Here is a 26,850-nt window from a genome sequence, read left to right as displayed (position 1 = left end):
CTGTCCACTGGGCTGCCATGTCTACTGGTCGTGGTGCCCTGGTCAGGTTCTGAACCCATGTTTTGGCAAAATTGACCTTGGAGAAAACATATTCCGTGATTCTCTCTTCCATTTTAGATTTTCCAGTACCACCCTCTCTGAGGTATTAAGCTCATTCTCCCACTGAGCTCCGACTTGGCTTGCCATGAGTGTAGGGGGTTTTTGCTCTGCCCAATTACGGGGGTCTTTGGTGGCTGTTGGTGTATTGGGCCTCCCTGTCCCTTCTAGGGGATGGTCCAGCAGCTTATGGCTTGCTAACCACTAAACTGGCAGTTTCGAAGTGCCCTAGCACCCCTATCTGGTTCTAACCTCACAATTTTGGTGGATTATGAGGTTCCACATGGGAAAACAAAACACTCAGAGACAAGTGGTCCTTGGAACGAAAAAAACGGGTAAGTCCAATTTATTAACCACGGTAAGTTTCCGTAGGTCCTATATTTGTATCCAATTTAGTTCTGGCCTTTTCACGCCCAAACTCAGTTGGTGGTCCATTGGTGTAAGTTTGGGCGGGGAGATAGCTTTGAATATTTAATCAGAAAATGTCACAGGTACAGGTAGGTGTGAGGACAGGGGTATTGTTTCAGTGCACATTGGTGCCTCAAAGTCTGCTGGTCCATTGTAACAGTCCTTGGAGTCAATCGGTTTGGGCCTCCCCTTTGATGGGCCATCGCCGCAGTGATCTCAGGACTATTGTCCACTGTCCATATTAATTAGGTAGATGATGGTCCACATTCATAATTTGATTAGGGGTGAGTCATATTTTCGAACTGGGCCGGGTAGTCCCCATTGGTTGAGGATTGCCCCGCTTCAGGCCTGACTCGACCCCTGATTGGCCTGCCAGAATGCACTTTTCCCCCATTGGCCAGTTCCTCTGTCTCGCTTGTGAGCCAGACTCCACAATGTCTGTATCCACCCACACGTTTCCCAGCCTGCCTGGTCTGAGGATTTTACTTGGCCAAAAATGTTCATTTAAAATGTATAGAATGATTCCATCTTAGTTTTCTTGTCCTTGGGGTGTTCCAATAAAATGCGGCCGTGGATTTTCGAACCTTACATTAGTCCTTCACAGGAAGTTAGCTGAGAATGTGAAGTGATGATGTTCTGATACATACATTCCTCTACATCCATGGCTGTTAGAACTGCAAAATCTGCCAACTTCTGTAGGTGGGTCGGGGGGGGGAGGTGCGGGGCGGTGGGGGGGTGCGGGGCGGGGCAGCAGCAGGGAATGTTCATATTAGAAACATAGAAAGTAGGTGCAGGAGTAGGCCATTTGGCCCTTCAAGCCTGCACCACCATTCAATATGATCATGGCTGATCATGCAACTTCAGTCCCCCATTCCTGCTTTCTCTCCATACCCCTTGATCCCTTTAGCCGTAATGGCCACATCTAACTCCCTTTTGAATATATCTGACGAACTGGACTCAACAACTTTCTGTGGTAGAGAATTCCACAGGTTCACAATTCTCTGAGTGAAGAAGTTTCTCCTCATCTCGATCCTAAATGGCTTACCCGTTATCCTTAGACTGTGACCCCTGGTTCTGGACTTCCCCAACATCGGGAACATTCTTCCTGCATGTAACCTGTCCAATCCTGTCAGAATTTTATATGTTTCTATAAGATCCCCTCTCATTCTTCTAAATTCCAGTGAATATAAGCCTAGTTGATCCAGTCTTTCTTCATATGTAAGTCCTGCCATCCCGGGAATCAGTCTGCTGACCCTTTGCTTCACTCCCTCAATAGCAAGAATGTCCTTCCTCAGATTAAGAGACCAAAACTGTACACAATATTCAAGGTGTGGCCTCACTAAGGCCCTGTACAACTGCAGTAAGACCTCCCTGCTCCTATACTCAAATCCTCTCGCGATGAAGGCCAACATGCCATTTACCTTCTTCACCGCCTGCTGTACCTGCAAGCCAACTTTCAATGACTGATGTACCATGACACCCAGGTCTCGTTGCACCTCCCCTTTTACTAATCTGTCACCATTCAGATAATATTCTGCCTTCCTGATTTTGCCACCAAAGTGGATAATCTCACATTTATCTGCATTATACTGCATCTGCCATACATTTTTCCACCACCTAACCTGTCCAAATCACCCTGCAACCTCTTAGCATCCTCCTCACAGCTCACACTGGTACCCAGTTTAGTGTCATCTGTAAGCTTGGAGATATTACATTCAATTTCTTTGTCTAAATCATGAATGTATATTGTAAATTTGCAGATGACAGTAAACTGGATGGCGGTGTGAGCTGTGAGGAGGACACTAAGAGGCTGCAGGGTGACTTGGACAGGTTAGGTGAGTGCGCAAATGCATGGCAGATGCAGTATAATGTGGATAAATGTGAGGTTATCCACTTTGGGGGCAAAAACACGAAGACAGAATATTATCTGAATGGCGGCAGATTAGGAAAAGGGGAGGTGCAACGAGACCTGGGGGTCATGGTTCATCAGCCATTGAAAGTTGGCCTACAGGTACAGCAGACGGTGAAGAAGGCAAATGGTATGTTGACCTTCATAGTTAGGGGATTTGAGTTCAGGAGCAGGGAGGTCTTACTGCAGTTGTACAGGGCTCCTAATCTGAGGAAGGATGTTCTTGCTATTGAGGGAGTGCAGCGAAGGTTCACCAGACTGATTCCCGGGATGGCTGGACTGACATATGAGGAGAGACTGGATCAACTGGGTCTTTATACATTGGAGTTTAGAAGGATGAGAGGGGATCTCATTGAAACATATAAAATTCTGACAGGACGGGACAGGTTAGATGCGGCTAGAATGTTCCCGATGTTGGGGAAGTCCAGAACTAGGGGACACAGTGTTAGGATAAGGGGTAGGTTATTTAGGACTGAGATGAGGAGAAACTTCTTCATTCAGAGAGTTGTTAACCTGTGGAATTCCCTGCCGCAGAGAGTTGTTGATGCTAGTTCATTGGATACATTCAAGAGGGAGTTAGATATGGCCCTTACGGCTAAGGGGATCGAGGGGTATGGAGAGAAAGCAGAAAAGGGGTACTGAGGGAATGATCAGCAATGATCTTATTGAATGATGGTGCAGGCTCGAAGGGCCAAATGGCCTACTCTTGCACCTATTTTCTATGTTTCTATGTAAATGGCTGGGGTCCCAGCACTGAACCGGTACCCCACTAGTCACTGCCTGCCATTCTGAAAAGGACCCGTTTATTCCTACTCTTTGCTTCCTGTCTGCCAACCAGTTCTCTATTCACTTCAATACATTACCCACAATATCATGTGCTTTAATTTTGCACATTAATCTCTTGTCAAAAGTCTTTTGAAAGTCCAAATACACCACATCCACTGGTTCTCCCCTGTCCAATCTACTAGTTACATCCTCAATTAATTCTAGAAGATTTGTCAAGCATGATTTCCCTTTCATAAATCCATGCTGACTTGGATTGATCCTGTCACTGCTTTCCAAATGCATTGCTATAACATCTTTAATAATTGATTCCAACATTTTCCCCACTACCAATATCAGGCTAACCGGTCTATAGTTCCCTGTTTTCTCTCTCCCTCCTTTTTTTAAAAAGTGGAGTTACATTAGCTACCCTTCAATCCATAGGAACTGATCCAGAGTCTAGAATGTTGGAAAATGAGCACCAATGCATCCACTATTTCGTGAGCCACTTCCTTAAGTACTCTGGGACGCAGACTATCAGGCCCCGGGAATTTATCGGCCTTCAATCCCATCAATTTCCCCAACACAATTTCCTGACTAAAAAGGATTTCCTTCAGTTCCCCCTTCTTGCTCGACCCTCGGTCCCCTAGTATTTCCAGAAGGTTATTTCTGTCTTCCTTAGTGAAGACAGAACCAAAGTATTTGTTCAATTGCTCTGCCATTTCTTTGTTCCCCATTATAAATTCACCTGATTCTGACTGCAAGGGACCTACATTAGTCTTCACTAATCTTTTTTCTCTTCACATATCTATAAAAGCTTTTGCAGTCAGTTTCTATGTTCCGTGTAAGCTTACTCTCATACTCAATTTCCCCCCTCCTAATTAAACCCTTTGTCCTCTTCTGCTGAATTTTACATTTTTCCCAGTCCTCAGGTTTACTGCTTATTCTGGCCAATTTATATGCCTCTTCCTTGGATTTAACACTATCCCTAATTTCCCTTGTTAGCCACGGTTGAGCCGCTTTCCCCGTTTTATTTTTACACTAGACAGGGATGTACAATTGTTGAAGTTCATCCATGTGATCTTTAAATGTTTGCCATTGCCTATCCACCGCCAACCCTTTATGTATCATTTACCAGTCTATCCTAGCCAATTCACGTCTCCTACCATCAAAGTTACTTTTCTTTAAGTTCAGGACCCTAGTCTCTGAATTAACTGTGTCACTCTCCATCTTAATGAAGAATTCTACCATATTATGGTCACTCTTCCCCAAGGGGCCTCGCACAACAAGATTGCTAATTAATCGTCTCTCATTACACAACACCCAGTCTAGGATGGCCAGCTCCCTAGTTGGTTCCTCAAAATATTGGTCTAAAAAAAACCATCCCTAATACACTCCAGGAAATCCTCCCCCACCGTTTTGCTACCGATTTGTTTAGCCCAATTTATTGAGAGATGGATTGCCCAACTGCTGTGGGATAATGGATGGAAGGGAATAGGAGGGGGGAAATAGAGTATGAGAGGAAGCTTGCAAGGTACATAAAAACTGACTGCAAACATTTTTATAGATATGTGAAGAGAAAACAGATTAGTGAAGACTAATGAAGGTCCCTTGCAGTCAGAATCAAGTGAATTTATAATGGGGAACAAAGAAATGGCAGAGCAATTGAACAAATACTTTGGTTCTGTCTTCAATAAGGAAGACACAAATAACCCCCCTCTCCTCTTCCCCCCTCCCCCTCTCTCTCATCCCCTCCTCTTCCCCATTTCCTCTTCCCCCTCCCCCTCCCCTCTTATCCCCTCCCCTTCCCCCCACCCCCTCCTCTCTTTACTCCTCCCCTCTTCCTCCCCTCATCCCCCTCCCCTCTTCCCCCACCCCCCACTCCCCACCCCTTCCCTTTTCCCCTTCCCCCCACCTCCTCCCTTTCCTCCACCCTTTTTCCCCCCCTTGCCCCCTCCCCTTCCCTAGCCCCCGGCCCTCTTCCCCCTCCCCTCTTTCCGCCTCCCCTCTTCCTCCCCTTTCTACTTCCCCCTCCCCTTTCCCCCTTTCCTTTTCCCCCCTACCCTTTTTCCCCTTTCCCCCTCCCCTTCCTCCCTCCCCCTCCTCCCCTCCGCCCCCCTCCTCCCCTCTCCTCCTCCCCCCTCTCCCGCCTTCTCCCCTCTCTCCCCCCCTCTCTCCTCCCCCCCTCCTCCGCCCCCTCCCCTCTCCCCCCTCGCTGTCATAGACACAGAGAGACACTGACAGAGACACAGAGAGACACTGACAGAGACACAGAGAGAGACACTGGGGGGGGACCCCAGCCCAGCACACTGTTGGAGGGTTCCCGGTGCTGCAGTCGGCAAGTAGAAACTTAATTTTTTATTTATTGATTGATTTTTTATTATTTTTTAATTTTTTATTTTTTTGATTGATTTATTGGTTGATTTATTGATTTATTGATCATTTATTATTGACGATGGCTCTTTATTTGTAAAAGTGAAGTGTTTAATGTTTGCAAACCTCCATCCCCTGTCCCCCCCGCCCCGCCCCGCCCCGCCCCCCATCTTTCGTTCCCTACGCCTGATTTCTAAGTGTAGGCAAGGTTTTTCTGAGCGTACAAAAATCTACACTTACTCCATTCTAAGTTAGTTTGGAGTAAGTTTTCGCTGCCTTTCCTTGCAAAACAGGCGTAAGTGGCTGGACATGCCCCCTTTTGAAAAAGAAAATCTGTTCTAAAATGGAACTATTCTAACTCACAAGAACTGGAACAAACTAAATGCCGAGAATTGCAACTTCTAAGATGCTCCATTCTAAACTAGTTGCTCCAAAAAAATAGGAGCAACTCAGGCCGAAACTTGAGCCCAAAGTGTGGACTCCCTCCCCCATCCCCGGCTAAATCTGGGCTGAGAGGATAGCTGTGGTTCACTAGGGTACATATGAATGATTGGAACATGGCCAACCCTACAATTGACCGGAAATGGTGTTCTCCATCAGCTAAGAAATGTGATGGTATTATTTACTTTTATGCTTATTATTTCTCCCATGAAGATTGGGGGAGGGGGAAGAGTGAGGAGGTACTTTGAACAGGAAGTATTTCCATGCACTTTTCCTCCCATTTAACCCTGCAGCTTTGATTTGACGCCCTCTGCATCAGGGACATTCCTTGGACGTAGATGCTCGAGACAGGAGGCTGTGTGTTTGGATCTCATTACACAAGGACTTGCTATAATTAGTTTGCATCTCAAGACTCTGAAGCAATCCACAGGGAGTTGATGAACATGGTGCAGCACGCGGCCTGAAGTCGGCGGTACATCTCGCGCTATTTATCCTCGCAAATGGCGGGCTTTGTCCACACATGCGCAATAGATTCCTCACGCGCATGCGCAAACACTGTGACCAACACCATAAAGCAATGTTATTCACCAAGGTGGGGCTTCACTAATTGAGAGGCTTTCAGCACAGGAATGCCAAGGAGCTTGCAGTTGCAGACAAACCTCTCCTTTCCTCTTTAAATCCAGCTTCATGTTCCTCTCATGTTCCTCTCCATCCTGACATCAACTCAGGCCGCTCTGTCCGTCTCTGAGTCTGAGTCAACTCCTGCCTCGTGTCCAGCCCTGTATCTGCATCAACTCAGGAAGTGTGTCCAGCTCCATTCTTGTATCAATTCAAAGCTCTTGTCCCACTCCGAACAAGATGCTGCTCAGGCCTCATATTCTGTTCCCATTCTTGCTTCAACTCAGGCCTTGTATCTCACTCCAACCCTACTTCAATTTAAGTTTGATATTCCACTTCATCCCTGTTTCTACACAGATTTCAGCGCAGGCCTCAAGTCTCGCTCCACGGCAGCTTCAACTTGGACATTATTTCCCACTCCATCCTTGTTTAAACATAGGCCTTGTGTTCCCCTCCAAGCTTGCTTCAAAATTAGTGCAGATCTATCACTGCTTCAACTCAGGTCCTGTGTCCTTCACTCTCCCTGGATTCAACTCGGACTTTGTGGTGCAATAAAACATTGTTAACATTTACATTTAATTACATATGTCGCAGATAACAGCGATGTGACCATCAGATAAAATGGAGCAAAGATCCTTGAAAACTCATTATTTGACACAGCAAAAAAGAAAGAAAAAAGAAATGCTCAGAGAGGGAAAACTACATTGTGACCAAAAATTAGCACATGACCACTACACACATATCACCAGGAAAATTGACCTTCAAGTTCAGCAAAGCAAATATATGCATAACACCATAATAAGACTGTCTGCACTAGTACTTACAGAACTGACCTCCAGAGGGCTCTGTGGGAGCGGCAAATCAAGTCAAAGACTTTCCGAACTTACTTTTCGAGCACTGTCACTGTAATGCAGGACATGCACCTGTGCCTAATATGCAGTTATAATTGGACTATATGCACTGCCACTTGCAGAGGCTGGTCACAGACTTTGCAACTATGATTTCCACTCAGTGAGTTCTTCATCTCAATCATGCCACTGTGACGAGGCTGGGTAAATTGGAGGGTGAGGTAATCTAAGCCATTATTGTTTGCATCGTAGTAAGCAGCTATCGCACTGCATTGATACAAGCCTGGACGCTTGACTAGTGTGGCCAGACATCTGATTTTGAAGTGAAAAGTCTAGTTCTGGGGTGGCTATCCAGTAATTATTGTAATTAAACCAATCACTAGAAGTTTGGTTTTCCATGCTTGGACAAGCAGGCCATTTGAGGTTGTGGAAGCTGGTCCAGTCACAACTCTGTTCCGTGCTGGTATTGGAAAAGGTGAAAAATTGGCAGCCCTACACTTGGCTGGAGAACTCAAGCAAAGGAAAATGCGAGGAAATAAATGATACATACAAAAACAAAAGAAGCCTGTTTCAAGGGGGGGTGGAAATTTGGTATCACCCATTTTGAGGCGTTAATCCTGTCAGGGCGGTAACTAGCACCCTCGGAAAGTTTGCGCAGCCTACGGCAAAATTAGGTTTCAGCGCCCCAAAAGGGAAAGGGAACGTTAAATCAGTCGTTCCACAATTCTCTTCGGGCAGTGGAACCGAAAATCTCAGCGATAAATGTCCAGAATGAATGCGCATGCTGCGAAGGCTGCTATACATGGTGGACAGCGATTCTTAAAGGCGTGGTAAGATAAGTATGTGCATGCGCAGTTTCAGCTTCTCAGTCTGCTCAGAGCGGGAAAATGGATGAACATGAAGGTAGCCAGCAGCTGGAGTCTGCGGAGGCATTAATGGAGGCAGTGAGAGGCCGTGGAATGTGCTGGAACCTACTAGTGGAAGGAGGCCTGTTCCTAGAGAGTTTAGAAGGCTATGGAGGGAGGTGGCTCAGCTCATCTCTGCCAGGAACATGGTGGCCAGAACTAAGACAAAATGTCGCAAGAAGTTCAACTAAGGTCATCAGGGTGCTTACCCTTTCTATTAACGTTGCAACGCCATAATGTGAACCTCACTGTGTCACACAATATAAAATCTTTGCTGTACCTGCTCCTTCACTATGTGTACCAGGCCATGGTCTTCGTTGGTGAAGCCACCATAAAAGTTCAGGCTCAGTTCAGCAGCCATGCCCTGTGCATCCAAGCGTCGCTGACCTTCTTGTTCCCTACTCAGCCTGACCCCTCCTCGCACTACCGTTTCACTCTTGATATGCATTCGCAACACTTCAGCCTCATCCTTAATCTTAGGTTGTTGTCACCGAATCCCACCGTTCACACAGCCACTCTGCGCAGCCACGCAGGTTCAAATGGAGATCTGCACATTTCCATACTGCAGCAGCCATTCAACTATGGAAGGCACATGTGGCACACAATGAGCTGCACACTCACTCACACCTTGTGTTTGTTATTGCAGTCGAATCTGGCACACAACAGGCGTGAGCAGATGTGCACCGGAGGAGGGGAGCCTGACATCCAGGGCCAACAGAGGTGGAGGAGTGACTGTCCGCTATCATGGGCACTTCAGTTGGTGCGCTAGCGGTCAGCGAAGCCGAGCCCTCTGTGTATCATGACTGTATGTTAATGCCCTTTGCGTTTTATGTGAGACACTTTACACTTGATATCACATGCCTTACACCCTTTAAATATAAATGTCCATTGACACCCCCTTTTTCCCTTCCTGCCCCCTCGCCTGCTGCTAACCACAGTTCTGTTGCTTTGTGCTTACAAATGATGAGCCAGAAGTGCAGCAGCCTGTCTGTGAGCCCTCCACATCCAATGGGGAGGGAGTCGAGGAGGAAGGGAGTAACAGTGGTGCGCCAGATTGGGACGCTGCATCAGCTGCACCGAGTGGAACACCACCTCAGTGGAAGACACAACATTCTTGGGGTTTGAAGTGCCTGAGGCTCCTGGCCCCAATGGCTTGCAGCAACGCCCAGCATGAGGGGAAGCTCGGGGGCCAGCTCCCCGGAAGGTGAGTCGGCCCATGAGTCTTGCTCAGACACTCAGCTGTGGACCTGGACTTGGAGGCTATGTCGAGAGAGTCCATAGTAATGCATCGCGAGCTTATGGGTGCATTGAAAAGGGTCCCACAGAGCATGGATGCATTTGCTGCCTCAAGCCTCAAGGGCCTCTCAGCTGCCCATAGAGCCTAACCTTGCCCGGTTCCAGAAGGAGATGGGCTCAATGAGTGACAGTGGAGTCACAGAGGTGATGGCACGTGCCATGGTTGACATGGCAGCAGCTATCACATCTCAGGCCGAAGCCACGCAAGGCCTTTGTATTGTGATGCAGTCACTAGTTGATGGCATGAACTCGCAGACTGCTGCATTTCAGATTCTGTCTGCTCTGAGTCAGTCTCAGATTGACGCCATGCAAACGCTGACTGCTGCCATCCTCTCTGTGTTCCCCACAGTCCACAGGGAAGTGACAGTGCCGAAGCAGGCCATCAATTTGTGCTCCAACAGATTGCTTCAGATGCTGAGGCTCTGCCCCGGGGGAGTGGCAGTGGGCTGCTGGAAATGGAAGAATCTGTCCTTACTCAAGATGACAGCATTCCGGCTCCCACCACTGGCACTCCACCTTTGCACCTACCACCATCTACACCCCAGCCTTACAAGACTGTTGCTGCCGATGCTGAGGTGGTGCAGTCTGCAGCCGGGTCTTCCAGGCCCAAAGCTTCCTGCTAGGTTGTCTGTAGTGTCTGCTTTAAAGACACAGCAGCCTTCAAGCAGCCTTGCTGCAGGCATAGTGGCCACATTAAGGAGGAGCAGTAGGTGTGGGAGGAGGGTTACAGAAAGGGTCGGGAAATTGGAGAGCAAGTCGCAATAAAGACTTTGACCACCATGGGCAGATGTTCTCTTCCTGTAAATATCATTGTAAATATTGTGTTGTTATTTCATGCCTGCTATTGGTGTATGGGTCTGGGCCTAATATGGCACATGGAAGCTGGTATGGAATTACAAATGGCAGGGGCGTTTGTACATATATTGCTGAAGTTGACTGTGTGTTATGCTGTTTCAAGGGGCATTTGTTACATTTTTTATTCGTTGCTGGTGAGGGCTTTTTGTCTGCTGTTTGAAGCGAGACTTTTGATGGAGTTCTTAAAATGTTGTTTAAACTGTTTGGATTCCCATCTTGTGTAGTAATGTGGAATTTCACTGAGATGTGCCATTAGTGTAGCACATAGCACAGTCATTATTAGCTGCAGCCGTCTGCTTCCTCCATTCATGAGAAGCGATGCATTATGAGCCGCTGATGTGTGGCCCTTGCATCGGCAGCATTGCTCCGGTGCTTCCTCCGTGGCTGCTGTTCCTCCTCCTCATCTGGCTCACCATTCGGGGCCTCAGCAGCCTCCTCTTCCTCCTCCTTCTGAGGTGAGCCTGCAATCCCCACTGGCAATACCTGGGCCCTCGTCATGGCCAAGTTGTGCAGCATGCAGCACACCACAATGAATAGTGACACCTGTTGAGGGGAGTATTGAAGGTTGCCTCCAGAGCAGTCCAGGCATCGAAAATGTTGCTTCAGCACCACTATTGTCTGCATGTTGCAGGTGGCCGCATAGCTGTCGTTGTAGCGATGCTCCGCTTGGGTGGTGGGTTTGCGGAGGGGGTTCATTAGCCAGGTGCCCAGGCTGTATACTTTGTTCCCGAGCAACCAGCCACACCCTTCCTGTGGTGGCTCAAACATTCCTGGCACAGTGCTCTCACGCAGGGTGAATGCATCATGTGCGCTGCCAAGATAGCAGGCACACTGTGAGGATGCACTGTGGTCGCACACCAGCGTCACATTCAGGGAGTGGTATCCCGTTCCGTTGCAGAAGGCCTCAGCATTCTGGAATGGTGCTCGCAAGGCCACATGTGTGCAGTCAATGGCTCCTTGAACCATCTGGAAGCCCGCTATCCTGGCAAACCCACATGACCGCTCATCCTGTGTATCCCTGCTCATTGGGAATGTAATGAACTCAAATCTCCGTCTGTACAGAGTCTGTGTCATGCGTGGATGCAGCGATGTGCAGCAAATTGAGAGATCCTACATATGTGCCCTGATGGAGCCTGGAAGGTGCCGAAGGAATAGAAGGTCAGCACCACAGTGACCTTCACTGCAATGGGCAGTGCAGACCTGGTGCCAATTTCAGGCTGCAGATCTGGCTGAAGGAGATGGCATATTTCTATCAGGACCTCCTTTCGGAAGTGCAGCCTTCTGACAAACTGCTCCTCTGATATGTTGAGGTATGAGCGTTGCTCTTCTCAATTTTCTTCGCTGTAATGCTCCATCTCACCCTCAGTAAGCTCCCCGCTGGAGTGGAACTAATCTACAGAACAAACGGGAAATTGTTCAACCTCCGCCGCCTCCAGGCCACATCCAAGGTCGTCCCATCCTCTGTCATTGAATTACAGTACGCCGACGACGCCTGCGTCTGCGCACACTCGGAGGCCGAACTCCAAGCCATCATCAACACCTTCACCGAAACATTTGAGAGCATGGGCCTTACACTAAACATCCGTAAGACAAAGGTCCTCTACCAACCTGCACCCGCCACACAGTACTGCTCCCCGATTATCAAAATCCACAACGAGACCTTGGACGACAACGTGGAACATTTTCCATACCTCGGGAGCCACTATCAACAAGGGCAGACGTTGATGACGAAGTCTAACACCGCCTTCAGTGTGCCAGAGCAGCCTTCGGTCGCCTGAGGAAGAGAGTGTTTGACGACCAGGACCTCAAACCCGACACCAAGCTCATGGTCTACAGACCAGTAGTGATACCCGCCCTCCTATATGACTCTGAGATGTGGACTATGTACAGCAGGCACCTCAAAGCACTGGGGAAGTATCAGCAACACTGCCTCTGCAAGATCCTGCAAATCGATTGGTAGGATAGGTGAACTAACATCGGTGTTCTCGCTCAGGCCAACATCCCTAGCATCGAAGCATTGACCACGCTCGATCAGCTCCATTGGGCGCGCCACATCGTCCACATGCCCGATATAAGACTCCCATAACAAGCATTCTACTCAGAGCTTGGACATGGCAAGCGAGCCTCAGGTGGGCAGAGTAAATGCTTCAAGGACACCCTCAAAGCCTCCTTGATAAAATGCAACATCCCCACCAACACCTGGGAATCCCTAGCCCAATACCGCTCATAGTGGTGGAAAAGCATCCGGGAAGGCGCTGAGCACCTCGAGTCTCTTTGCTGGGAGCAAGTTGAAGCCAAGTGTAAACAGTGGAAGGAGCGCACTGCAATCCAAGCACCCCACCCACCCGTTCCTTCAACCACCGTCTGCCCCACCTGTGACAGAGATTGTAGGTCCCACATTGGACTCATCAGTCACCTGAGAACTCATTTTCAGTGTGGAAGCAAGTCCAAGAGACTGTGTAAGAAGAAGAGGGTGAGGCCTCCTGACCCGACGTCTACAGGGTCTCCTCAGTCATTGGCCGACATGGCCAACAGCCCTTCTATCTTGACACGGCCTAACAAGAGCATGTAGAAGGTGATGCTGGTGTGCTCATAATGCACACATTTAATTCTCAAACTCAAGTTGCTAGGAACTTGTAAGGTCAGCTAAATCTGCTGCTGCAAAGTAAGAGGTTCACGCACCATGCTCTGTTGAAACGTTGCACTCACTGTGATCTCCGATTAATCCGGTTGCTCCTCCCTTCAAATAGCCTCCAGTTATTGCCTAAAGCAGGTGGGGCTGCCTGGTTTCTCAGGTGTGTTCAGCGGCAGACGCTAAATGTGGCGGCCACACCTAATTTTGCGAGCGGGGCGCTAGCGGGTCTTTGCACACGTACTGGCGTCATGATCTGACTGAAGTTAGACGACGCGGCAATAGCGTTTTGCGCCACCAGTAACCGTGAACCAAATTTCCCAGCAGGACGCTGCAATTTACGTGGCCAGGCGTTAAGCCATTTGAGGCATATTAACGCCCCTCCTAAGTGTTACACCATCAAATTTCTCACCCAAGGAATTTAAAGTTCTGATTTTCTCTGATTTTGAATGGTGGAGATCAGCAACATCATGGTGTAGGAGAAATGTGTTAAATGTGTTCTCAAAATGAAGTCAGTGGTCAGAGTGAACGCTTCTGAACAGTCACTGACCTGAAACGTTAACTCTGTTTCTCTCCACTGATGCTGCCTAACCCGCTGAGATTTCCAGCACTTTCAGTTTTTACTTCAATCAGAATTGTCTTGTGCTTTTGTACTCACCACCACCATTCGAGAGACCCAATCAATTGGGACACTGACCGATTTTAAAACTTTCCTGTCAGTAAGAGTAGCTCTTGGAAATCATCTCATACCTCTTACTCAAGTGTACTTCAGGTGACCTTGTGCCCAAATTGCAGCACACAGTTACATTAGTACACAGTAGAGACCACTTTATATTGCTAACACTGTAGTATAACTGACTTATGGGAAGATTAAAATACATAAAAGCAGGAGGAGAAAGATCTCTGATTTGATTAATTATGTTTAGTCATTTCTCTCTTGAGCTACTACTCTTGCATTCTGACATGAGACTTCCTAAATAAGCGTTCTATTTGGAACTCCTCCACGGCAAGCAAGCCCCAGGTGGGCAGAGGGAACATTTCAAGCACACCCTCAAAGCCTCCTTGATAAAGTGCAACATCCCCACTGACACCTGGAAGTCCCTGGCCAAAGACCGCCCAAAGTGGAGGAAGAGCATCCGGGAGGGCACTGAGCACCTTGAGTCTCGTCGCCGAGAGCATGCAGAAAACTAACGCAGGCAGCGGAAGGAGCGTGCGGCAAACCAGATTCCCCACCCACCCTTTCCTTCAACCACTATCCGCCCCACCTGTGACAGAGACTGTAATTCCTGGATTGGACTGTTCAGTCGCCTGAGAACTCACTTTTAGGATGAAAGCAAGTCTTCCTTGATTTTGAGGGACTGCCTATGATGATGACTACTCTTGCAGACACGTCAAAATCATTGGCTACATCTGTGAAGTAAATCACATTTTTTTCTCTTGTTTAATTTTTTCCCTTAACCCCCCCTTTCATGTTTTCTCCTCTCCTGTCTTTATAACTGAAGACCCTGTGCTGGGATAGGATTCCTTTGCAACTACATATCCTCCAATACCTTGCTCATTCTTTGGGGTAGAAATTGGTGTATGCTTTGCACCCGTTTTATGCCCAAAACTCCACCTGATTTTCTCCTCCCGATCCAGGGTGCTCAGGCCAACCTCAACAGCTACTGCAGCACAAATTGAACTTGGAATCCTTCAGGCTAGACTTTCCATTTAGATCGCTAGGCCCCAAAAAATGGATGATGTTCCAGCCTTAGCGATGTTTCAGCTTTCAGGATCGCTGGAACATCGCCCATTTTTGGGATTGCTACTTTCGGCTTTTTGGGGGTGTGGGGACGATAGCCCAGTGATGTGAAATGGGCCCTAGCGATGTGAAATGGGCCCTAGCGATGCGAAACGGCAAGGCTTCCCTAGTAATGGCCTTCTGTGCATTTGATGTTTTTTTTGGCAAACAGGTTTTCTCACGATTCGGGAGGTCAGGGGTCATCCATGCATGTGCAGAAGGCAAAGGGAGGGGTAGAGGGAGAGAGAGGACAGAAAGAGAGAGAGGAGGAAGGCAGAGACAGAGAGGAGAGAGAAAAGAGAGAAAGAATATTACTGGCTATTTCTGGCAATGTCTGATACAGATCAACGTGTACAAGTTGTGGAGGGGGGAGGAGGAGGGCCAAACCCTTCTCTGATGAGGCCAACGAGGCCCTCGTCATGGAGGTGCACACCCGGTGGGTCCAATTAACCCGGGGTCGGGCATGGGAAACCTGCATCCCAGGCCTACCATAAAATATGGGGCGAGATCATTGACGTTGTCTCATCTGCGTCCCACCGGAACGCAGGCTGGAACAGCCTGGTTGCTTCGGCAAGAGTAAGTATAGATTTTAAACCGCAAATTGAAATTATAAATCTCCAGGATGTGCACCCTTCCGTTCTAATAAGCTCAGTAAGCTCAATTGTGTTTTGCAGGTCCAACAACACCCTTGCCAATGCGCAGCGAGGAAAGATCTGTACCTGAACCTGCACCATTGCCGGTGGTCCTCACCACGGGTGGGGAGGAGGAGGAGGAAGAAGATGATGAAGATATCTTTGCAACCAATGAGGATGCCCTGAGCGTCACTCAGACTCAGACTCATTTATCACCTGTGGGACCTGCGGCCATAACGTCGTCGTCGACAGAAGAAGTAGTGGGACCAAGTGGGTTGCAGCCGGCAGCACCAAGGCACATCTTAGTGCTCACGCCGACCCCATGGAGGTCGAGTCAGCGAGGTCACCACACGCCTCCTCTGGCCGATCGTATCGAGACTGTGCATGGAGGGTGTCACGGATGTCTGCTCGCAATTCGAAGGATATGCTGCAGATGATTCGGGAGATGTGTGAGCAGACCGCCTCCATCGATGCCTTGTGTCTTGCGATTGTGGCGGTACACGGCACTGCATCCACCAGACCACCAGGTACAAACCACCAGCACCAGCACACAAGCGAATCACGAGGAAGCACTTCCTTCTGACTCGGAAGGCGTTTCCGCAGGAACATCTTCCCCTCCAACACCCCAAGAGTCGATCGAGCCACCGCCACCCCGCCCCCCGCCCCCGCCACCCCCCTATACCAGGAAGTCTTGTTGACGCCCGCTGCACACTCGACTCGTCTCGGTACCCGGGGACAAAAATGGGTGGGGGTTAAGACATGGGTGGGGTAAAGGACCTGGAGATAAATGTGGCCGCAGGTTGGGAGGGGGATGCTTTATTGTTGTTATATCGTTGTTGTTGTTATTGTTGTTATTATTGTTATATTGTTCTTATTGTTTTTTAAATTTATTGTTGGTTGACTGTTGGGGGGTGGGTATAACAGTTACAAAAAAAGGTAGTTATATTTTCAAATGATTAAAAAATGTTATTGCACTTTACAATTGTTGTGCAGTGTCTTCTAACAATGTAAGATAAGGTAAAACATGAATACAACTGTTGGAAAACAATGGCCAGGCCAGAGCAGGCAATGATGAAATGTAACGCAACTGCAACTGTTGTCTTTCCGTAACTGTAACTGTGACTGTCCCCAATGTAAATTCATGCAAAGCGTTCATTTATGAGCTGCTGACACAACAGTTTTGCAGCCGCGTAACTTCCACGGGATTTTTCCAGTCTTGTGGGAGGGCGTGGGGGCATGGATTCATCCCCAGGCTGATTGTCTTCCCCGAGGTCCTTACCAGCCTCCTCCTCCTCCTCGTCTGCCTCTACTGTCTCCACTCCTTCCTGAGGTGGACCGGCAGCCCCATCTGGCAATTGTTGTCCTCTCCTTATAGCTAGGTTATGCAACATGCAGCACACCACAATAAACTCAACGACCTGGTCAGAGTGGTATTGTAGGCTGCCCCCAGAGTGGTCCAGGCATGTGAAGCACTGCTTTGCTCTCCAATTGTCTTTTCGACGATATTGTGTGTAGCTATATGGCTTTTGTTGTAACGCTTCTCGGCTTCCGTCTGGGGATTACGCAGGGGGGTCATGAGCCAGCTGGCAAGGCCATATCCTTTATCGCCCAGCAACCAACCTTGATCTTGTGGCTGACTGTTAAACAGGGCAGAGACAGTGCTCTCACGCAGGATGTGCATCTCATGGATGCTGCCTGGAAATTTAACATTTACTGCCATGATTATTTGATTGTGGTCGACAACGAGCTTCACTTTCAGGGAGTGGAATCCCTTTTGTTTACGAAACACCTCCGCATCCTGTAAAGGTGCTTTCAGGGCGATGTGCATGCGGTCTATTGCTCCATGCACCTTGGGGAAGTTTGCTATTTTCGAGAAAACCAAAACCCACCCGGTCTGTGTTTCACAGGTCATAGGGAAGTTTATAAAGTCCATCCTGTGTGCGTAAAGGGCTTGAGTCACCTATTGAATGGAGCAATGTGTGGCGTGCTGAGAGATACCACAGATGTCGCCAGCTGAAGCCTGAAAGGAGCCCGATGTGTAGAAGGATAGTGCCGCAGTAACCTTTACCTCAACGAGCAGTGTGGTCCTGATAGTGCTGGAAGGCTGCAGATCTCCCTTGATGAGCTGGCATATCTCAGCGATGACCTCCTTTTGGAAGCGGAGCCTCCTAAGGCACGTTTTATCGGACAAGTTGAAGTAAGATTGCTTTTCCCTGTAAGTTCATCGGGTGTAGGTTCTCCTCCTCCGCCTCTGCATTAGTCTGCCACCTCTTCGATTGGGCCCTTCACTAAACCCAACTGCAGACTCCAGCATGTGAGCATTTACAAATAATGGAAGAAGTTACAGACCCCATCGCTATCACTATTGCTATAAATGCCCTTTGTACTAAAATAAATATAAATGTGAGTGGATCAATCAGTAACTAAGGCCCTTAATTAACTCACAAATTATAAGCCCCCTCTTTAAGCAGCCTCTCACTTCCTCCGACGTACAAAATGGCGTCTGTTGTGCCAAATTCTGTGAAGAGTGGCAGGTAAAAGCAGTTTTTCTCCAGCGATGTCCAACGATTTTTTCGGCGAGCGATCAGCCCGGTGATGTGTGGGCGATGTGCCGAAAGTTGCTGTGGGCGATGTGACACGAAAGTTGGGCCGGCAATTTTTGGGCAATGTTCCAGCCCAACTTTCCACTTTTAAGGTAAAATGGGCAATAGCTTGCCTATTTGGGCAATAAATGGGCGATAGTCCAGCAATCTCAAATGGAAAGTCGGGTCTACATGACTCAGTTACTCACTGACCACTCAGCTGAGCCTCAGGGGGATCCAAATTAAACTTTGACATTTTAGAAACAAACTCTTCACAAACTTTTTCTTAGTCAATATTTGCAAGTCCTTTATCCTCCTGCTCCCCCAACATATCAGCTTCAAGTCCTTCTTTTAATCATTCTCTCTTGATCTCAAGCTCTTCTGCAACTGCTTTCAGAGTGCCATCAATGTTAATCTAACCCCACTTCATTCTTGTTTAGCACAACTGCTGCTCATTTTTTAGCCTTGCACTTGCAGCAATACAGGGTGCGAGAAGTGGGGTCCTCAGCAAAAGTAAAGGCAACAGACCGCTTACACTGGTGCTGAGGGTGCTGGGATAGACTTCCATAGCATTATCTGTTACCGCAAAAAATAGAGAAAGAAATAGTCAGGTAGACCTTGGGAGCAATTTTAACCCTACTTGCGAAGCGGAAACCTAGTGGCTGCACAGTTAAAATCGCCCTGTCTCTTGCCTGTCCGAAACCCGCCAGGATCGCAACACCTGCAATTCTAACCTGCTCTCCTGAGCAGGCCGCAAGGACAGTGCCCGGAGCCAACAGGGTCCTTCTTTACAGATACACGTTGCGGCCTACTGACATCATTGAGATCCCACTGTAACTTTACAGAGTAATTATTTGCACTAGGTTTTTATCTGTCCTTCTGCACATGCTCGCATTGGACTCTGCCCCCTTTTTGAGCATGGGCCCTCGTTTCAGTCGCGAATGTGAAGTGGGGCCACACCACAACTATGAGCCGCGTGGAGCTGGTTCTAGGTTTTGTATTATTTGAAACATTTTCGCAGCCTTCTGTGGGAGACAAAACATAGGAGGTAGTGGAAGAGAGAGAGACCGGGGGAGGGGGGGAGAGGGAGACCCGGGGGGGAGGGGAGGGAGAGAGTCAGTGGGGAAGAGAGAGACCGGGGTCGGGGGTGGGGGGGGGGTGGGATTTGGAGAGAGGAGAGAAAGAACGGCAGGGGGGGTGGGGGTGGAGAGAGAGACGGGCTGGCGGGGTGGTGGGGAGAGAGAGACCGGGACGGAGGGGGTGGGAGAGCGAGAGACGGGGGTGGGCGGAGGGAGAAAGAAAAGGGGTGGTGGAAGGAAGAGAAATGGCGGAAGGGAGAGAGAGAGAGATGGGAAGGGGGAGAGAGAGATGGGAAGGGGAAGAGAGAGACGGTGGGGAGAGAGAGAGCCTGGGGTAAGAGAGACCGATGGGAGAGAGAGAGTATGGGAGAGAGAGGGGACATGGGGGGTGGGCGGGAGGATTGGGAGAAAGAGCCAGCGGTGGGGGAAGGGAGAGAGAGACAGGGGGGAGAGAGTGAGCCGGGGCAGGGAGTGAGAGACAGGGGGAGAGAGAGACCGGTGGGAGAGAGAGAGAGACAGTATTGGGGGGGAGAGTGAGAGAGACCGGGAGAAAGAGATAGAAACTGGGGAAGAGAGAGGGGTAATGGGGGCTGGTGGGGGGGGGGGGGGGGCGGGGGGGGTTGGAAGGGTGTCGGGCGAGAGAGACTGGGGGGTGGGGAGGGAGAAAGAGAGACGGAGGTGAAACTGGGGTGGGAGACTGAGAGAGACTGGGGGAGAGAGCCAGAGACTGGGGGAGAGAGATGGGATGTGGGAGTGGTGATCAGAGGGGAGAGAAGGAACTCAGGGAAGATGGATCACATTCTTCTAACCCCACCCGCTTTACACCCACACCCAATTTCTTGGAAAGTTCAGTGCGTCTGTGACAAGAGACGAAATCCGGAAGTTACAACACTGTCACTATTCACTTCATAACCAATAAAAGTGTTAGCAGTCTGTGACCCATACGCAATGCGGTGGGAAGGGGCATGAACTTGGGCTGGCGGCGGGTTAAGAACTTGGGCTGGGGTGGGGTCAGGAAATTGGGCTGGGGGGTGGCATAGACTTGGGCTGGGGGTGGGGGCGGGGTTAGGAACTTGGGATGGGGGAGCACTAGCCCACCTCCCCACACCTCCGTCTCTCTCTTTCCATAATGACAGTGCCAATCTCTCAATTTCTCAGTAGTGCAAAGTTTACAACATTTTGTTGAAGGAAAAAAAAACGTTTTGACTGTGCGTATGGATTGAGGCAGTTAACCTTATGAAATGAGCTTTTCAAGCAGCCCTTGATAGTATCTTGCTGGGTTTCCTCCCACCACTGAGTTTGGTGTCTTGGTTTCTATTATTGGATGCCTTATTTTCCCTATCTCTGTTACTTTAAACATGCAATGCACAGATCCAAATGGTGGTAGTTGGTTAAGAATTGGCTTGCAATTCTCATGCTTCATTGAAGGCGGCACAGGTTCAGACTGGCTAAAAGACAAACTGGGACTGGTGTCAAAGGTTTTCCTTCACACAAAAAATGGTCAACACATGGACTGAAACTCTGGGTAGGGTAAAGGAGGCAAAAGCCTTGGAAACAATTAAAATAGTTGGATGTTGTGACGGGTGAACAGTAGGCTCTTTCTGGATCGGTGAGGGAGGATTGACTAATTGGCCTTCCTCATTCACATTTATCATGTGCATTTATGATACTTATGTTCAATCATGACACTTCAAGTATTTATAGCAGAGGCACTAATAAGATTGAATTTCCTTCCCACAGAATTAAACAATAGTGAGATCTAAAGGGTAATTGTACGGGTAAGCTGACCCACCAGCAACACACATTGGGCATTCAGGCATGCACTCTCCATGATTTCCTCTCCAGTAAAATGAATGGATGGAACATCATGGTGAATGAACTTGAATTTAAGATGTCTGCAAGTGCAATTTTGTAAAATGTGTTGTTTTTCTTTCCTAAAAGCTAGCCAAATAGTTTTATGGTGCATTAATACCACACCTTTAGTGTAGCTACAAAATAGTTTGCACTTAGCAATAATACCAGAGTTTCAATATAAATCCAGAGTCAGGCATTCATACTGAAACTTTTGTATTATTGTGAAGTGTTTGATGCATGGAGATGCCCCCGTGAGATCTTAATCTTAAAGCTCCCCTGCTCTGCGAAGTACCTCCACACCTCAACATTCTGACCTTTGCGGCACTCACCTCCACATTCAGATTTGCTTTTGTTTGACTTCCTCCCAAACTCTGCAAATGTGAGCTCTTCTGCTGCGTGGGAAGTTGTTGAGTTAAGGCACCCCAGATGAGGCAGCAACTGCCTCTGTATGCCATTATATCAAGTAGATTCTGTTGTGTTGGATCTATAGAGCTTGATTTTCAGCTTTCCCGATTTCGGGGTAAAGAAACCGCCTGAAAATAGTTTGCGCCCTCGACTGAAATATTTGGCAAAAGAATTAAGATCCATGAGCATGGGCGTTAAATCCGGCATTACACAACAGACTTTGTGTGCACGAGCCAAATTTCGGGGTGGTAAATAAGTTTCATTGTTGTTTAGTGCCCTCCAACATAATGTTGTATATTGTATGGTTTTATTTTGGTGGGAGGAGTTTTTGTGACTTTGTTGCAGTAAAATAGATGAATCATCATTTGCCATTGGTGTCTTGTGCATCATTCCAATGTTCACCGGAGATGTGCCTTTATGGGGACACATAGCGTGTCCAGTATTAGTTCCATCCCTCAGTTTCCTCCATTTAGGAGAGCCGGTCCATTATGAGCTGGAGATGTGCGACTCTTGGTCCGGCAGCATCTCCATGCTGCGTCCCCTGTGGATGGGGTGGCTATCCAATGGGGGCCTTGCCAGGCTCCTCCGTCATCCTTCTCTTCCTGAGGTTGACATGCAATCTCCACAGGCAATGCCTGGCCCCTCATGATGGCCAAGTTGTGCAGCATGTAGCACACTACAATAAATTTGAATACCTGTTGAGGGAAGTATTGAAGGCTGCCTCCAGAGCAATCCAATCATCGGTCTGCCCGTAGGAGCTGGCATATCTCTGTCAGCACTTCCTTTCGGAAGCACAGCCTTCTCACACACTGCTCCTCAGAGAGCTGGAGGTCTGAGCGTTGGTGCCTGCAAACCCCAGGTTTATATCGTGGGCCACCCCAACCTGCGAGAGGTCACCACCACAGGTCGGGAGGATAAAAGAGCTGGAGCATGCCACTTCAACTTCCACCGCGAGCTGCTCCAAGTGTGCGATGGCTTCGATGCGGGCGACTGGGTGGTGTCATCAAAACACAGGTCGCCATTTGCAACATGGGCCGGAACATCGGCAGGACCCAGGTACAGCAGAGGAGTGGGAAGGTCGGGGTGGATGAGCGGCAAGAGACCATGGCAGAGGAGCAGTGAGAGATTGTGGCGGAAGTGCAGCAAATGAGGTACGGGGCCCAGTAGAGCTGAGGGCCCAGGGGCAGCACGGGCCTGCCCACACTGCGATATGTGTGCGCACTAGGTCCGTGCAACAGAGCAGATCTCCAGTCGTCCTGGTTAACCCTTGCCAATGAATAAAGGCCTAGCTCTGTCAAGCCAGTGTGGTGGTTGATGTGCAACGGTCACCACTCGTTAAAAAAATCCACGCACAGGCATCTTCCACCCCTCGAGTTCAGGACTGGAATATTTAGTCCTTCATTGAAACATCTGTGAACTCATACCTTTTGGTGTGGAAGTAAGTCATCCTCGTTCGAGGGACCGCCTATGATGACGATGATGATAATGATGATGAAACTCGTGGGGGGGTGAGGCCTCCTCCCTGGATGTCTTCGGTCTCTCTTCATCCATGGGCCGACATGGTCAAGAGTCCTTCATCCAGATTGGCAAAGCCTGGCAATAGCATGGAGCATGATACGCTCGCAAACTAGTAATGCCACCATTAAATTCTCTCACTGAAGTTGTAAGGGCAATGCAATGGCAGATAAAAGAAGTCTGCAAATCGGAGCTTCATGCAGCGTTATGTGCGCAATTGTGTTCATCAATGTGACCTGCAATGTAGGATCCTCATCCCTTCATTTAAAAATGCTGTCAATACCGCCTACCGCACCCTGGAGCCGCCTGTTTTTTTCAGGCGTTTCCTGGGGTGGGCGTTAAATAAGGAGTAAGGGTCGAATGTTCTATCCGGGGCCCGATGATTTGACGTCATGATCTCAGTCAAAATGGTCAACGGGGCGTTAAGTTTTTGCACTGCCGCAAATCAGTAACCGAATCTACCGGCCAGGAGCTAAAATCTGGACACCTGGTATAACGCCGAAAAAGAGCATTTACCGCCCACCAGGGCGCAAACAGAGGCGAAAAAGAGCAGAAAATCCAGCCTATGAGATTAAACTAAATGACATGGTAGTCGACCAACAAAATAACACATGGTGGCGCGGCAGTAGGCCATCCCCTTTAATGGGAGCCGCACCGTCATTTTACAAGGAGTACAGCCTCACTGTACCAGCAAAAAAAAGTAGCTTTTGGCACCGCCTGGTGGGAGGAAGATGTTTTTGCCGGAATTTTGCTGTCGACAGGGAATATCGGCAGTGAGCACTCTTATGTCGCACTTAGGACGGATCAGCAGCAGTGGAGCGGTAGGTGGGGAGCGGGTCACCGCTGGGATACGGCAGGAGCGGTATTTAAAAAATGGCGGCCATTACACGAAAAATCTGCGGCCATTGCACTCCACAGCGTGGCCGCCGATTTCCGGCAGTAACAGGCCTCCAGCGAAGGAGCAATTTTGGCCCCTTTGTCTCCTAATTTAGGGTGGACCACATGACAATCTCTTCTGGACGTGGGACCGAGATCGATTGGTGTGCGTAGGTGTCCATAAAGGTGTGCTAGAATACTTCTTAGGCAGTCCCTCGGAGTCGAGAATGACTTGCTTCCACACTAAAAATGTGTTCTCATGAGGCTGATTAGTCCTATGCGGGATCTACAGTCTCAGTCACAGGTGGGGCAGACGGTGGTTGAGGGAACGGGTGGGTGGGGTGCTTGGGTTGCCGTGCGCTCCATCCGCTGTTTACACTTGGCTTCAACTTGCTCTCGCCGTAGAGACTCGAGGTGTTCGGCGCATTCCCGGATGCTTTTCCTCCACTTTGTGCAGTCTTAGGCCAGGGATTCATAGGTTTCGGTGGGGATGTTGCACTTTTTCAAGGAGGCTTTGAGGGTGTCCTTGAAACATTTCCTCTGCCCACCTGGGGCTCGCTTGCTGTGTCGGAGCTCCGAGTACAGCGCTTGTTTTGGGAGTCTCGTATCTGGCATGCGGACGATGTGGCCCGCCCAATGGAATTGATCGAGCGTGACCAGTGCTTCGATGTTGGGGATGTTGGCCTGAGCGAGAACGCTGACGTTGGTGCGCCTATCCTTCCAATGGAATTGCAGGATCTTACGGAGGCAGCGTTGGTGGTACTTCTCCAGTGTGGACAAGGCAAGCCTGATGGTCTATGCCATAAAGCTGCCCCGCCGTACTAAGTAGTTCCACATCAGCCAGTGCAAGCTGTACAACCCAGGGTCAGCCAAGCACAGAGGGCAGCCGGGAGGGGTGAACCGTCCTCAGGACAGGGACCCTCCGTTGGCCGCCCCCAACGGTGGAGGGTGAACAGGGAATGTGGCAGGCTCAGAAACCGTGCCTATAGGGGCGGTGAATTGCAGTACTGGAGGGGCTATCCCACCCATCGTTTGGGATTCGGACGCACCCCCAGTAACCCAAGCCCTGAGAAGGAACCTCCGTACACCACGGCCAAAGATACCATGGTCACCGGCATCTGAGCCTCAGCGATTCTACCCTAGGAGAAGGGCAGCCCGACAGGAAAGGCCGAAGGTCAGAAGTACAGAGGCCGCTCAGAGTAGGGACCACCAGCCAGCCGTCTCCAGCGGTGAGGGTCTCACAGGAGCAGTAGCAACGAGCTGCCCCAGAGACAAGGGTCTCCAGCTCACCGGCTGCGGGGAAACCCTAGCATCCTGGCGGCTATTAGGCCGCACAAGGCATGGGCCTGACAGGGACTAACCAGGCCACCCGGAGACGGGTGGCGGTTGTAAATAGCTCTAATTTTAGTTTAAGGCAGCTGATTGCACCATTTTACATTTTAAGGTTAAGTTTAGAATTGAGGTTAATGTTGCAGTAATATTTAGGTGATTATTTTGAGTTTGTCTTGTGTGTCAGCCAGCCTGAGAGCAGTTCTCAAGGGCAGGATCCAGACATTACCGGGTGATGGACAAACCTCAGGAGACCAATTGATGTTGTTTAATTTTAATCTATGTTTTTTTCCTTCCGTAATGTGGTTGTACGTTGCCTATATGCTGGTGGATATAATGTAACTGAAATGAAATGTAACTGTGCTCAAATGCAATTGTAGTGATTGAACCCCCTCCAAGCTGGGAGGGTATAAATGTAAAAGGTTTGTACCTTTAAAGGGAAAAGTGTGCATCTATGGTGATGTTGCATAAGTGTAATGCATTTTGGGTATTAGTTTAGCTAATTTACGGGGAAGGTTATCTCTTGGGAGTCAGGAACTTTGCTCACCTCGAAGAAGGATACCATAAGTGATATGGTATCACAGGATGGGAATGTAGAATTTACCAATATCTCGCAAAGATTCCAGGTACCTTTCCCCTGCAGAGGAGAAAAATCCCTTTCTGGGCTTTTAAAATGAGTTTAAAGGGGCAGACGAAGCCTGCGGGGGATAAAAGGGGATGCATTCATGGAGACCCCCCCCAGTGTTTGGACTCATAGGAAAGGGAATTCAAAATGGACCTAAATTACAGAAGCTTGAGATCCCCTAAACATCTATGGGAAGGAGCATATCAATTTTAAGATTCTACAACATCTTGGCTGCGAAAAAGAGTTACCAAATACAGGAGGTGGGGCCAAATTCGTGTATTAAGGACCCCAGGCTATTCACCCCCTAAGAGATAATCGAATTACCCAATCAAGCACAATGGAAATCATGGTCAGAAAAACTGGACAATCCTAAAACAATGCAAAACCAGTGATAGCACATTCTCACACCCTAATCGAGTTACTGCTGACAAAGGAGACATTTGAAAATCAATGGACAGAACAGTTTAAACAGAGCCCAAGAGATTTGATGGGAGATAACAGAGCCTTTTTTGGGGGGATATATCTATCCCCCAGTTTTACAAGGAAAAACTAGCAGAACACAGAAACTAGCAGAACTCAAAACTAGCAGAACTCAAAGCTAGCAGAACACAGACTAGCAGAACACAGAAACTAGCAGAACTCAAAACTAGCAGAACACAAGACTAGCAGAACACAGGAGAACGAAGCAGGACACAGACTCGAAAGGAACACAGACAGACACAAGCAGCCGGAGTGAAGAATTGGAGTCGTGAAGGAACCTACAAGAAATCATCAAGGACCGACTGAGCATGAGGCCCACGCAATGGAAGGTTGTCAGCAACCAAATTGACAAACCCAGGCTACCACAACCAACGAAACAACTAACCGAAACCAACTCAGCAAAAGCTGAAGAATAGACCTTTATTTTCACTCTACAAACTACTTCTGAATGACCAACGGGGGAGAAATTACCAAAAGGGACTAACTAAAACTATTCCTAACCAAAGAAAGTGGGTACTTACCCCAAACATCCAAAACGCAACTTACCGCA

The 26,850-nt window shown here is 48.7% G+C and overlaps 1 protein-coding gene across 6 annotated transcripts in view; it reads left to right on the top strand.

Annotated features, from left to right (window-relative positions):
* The window catches only part of LOC139265290 (SLAM family member 5-like), an 84,759-nt gene that overhangs the window by 30,629 nt on the left and 27,280 nt on the right, over positions 1-26,850 (top strand). For 4 of the 6 annotated variants that reach the window (XM_070882246.1, XM_070882244.1, XM_070882245.1 and 1 more), the window contains 2 exons: positions 2,265-2,339; positions 15,598-16,617. In XM_070882246.1, the coding sequence (XP_070738347.1) occupies positions 2,265-2,339; positions 15,598-15,992 (470 nt within the window). In that variant the 3' untranslated portion in view covers positions 15,993-16,617. Of the gene's footprint in view, positions 1-2,264; positions 2,340-15,597; positions 16,618-26,850 lie in introns of those variants that run through there. The other 2 variants (XM_070882250.1, XM_070882249.1) reach the window with 2 other exon arrangements.

The sequence above is a fragment of the Pristiophorus japonicus genome, chromosome 6 (genome assembly GCF_044704955.1).
Source record: "Pristiophorus japonicus isolate sPriJap1 chromosome 6, sPriJap1.hap1, whole genome shotgun sequence".
NCBI classification, from domain to species: Eukaryota; Metazoa; Chordata; class Chondrichthyes; family Pristiophoridae; genus Pristiophorus; species Pristiophorus japonicus.
Note: the sequence above shows the minus strand (reverse complement) of the source record. Positions and strands in the feature narration are given on the sequence as shown.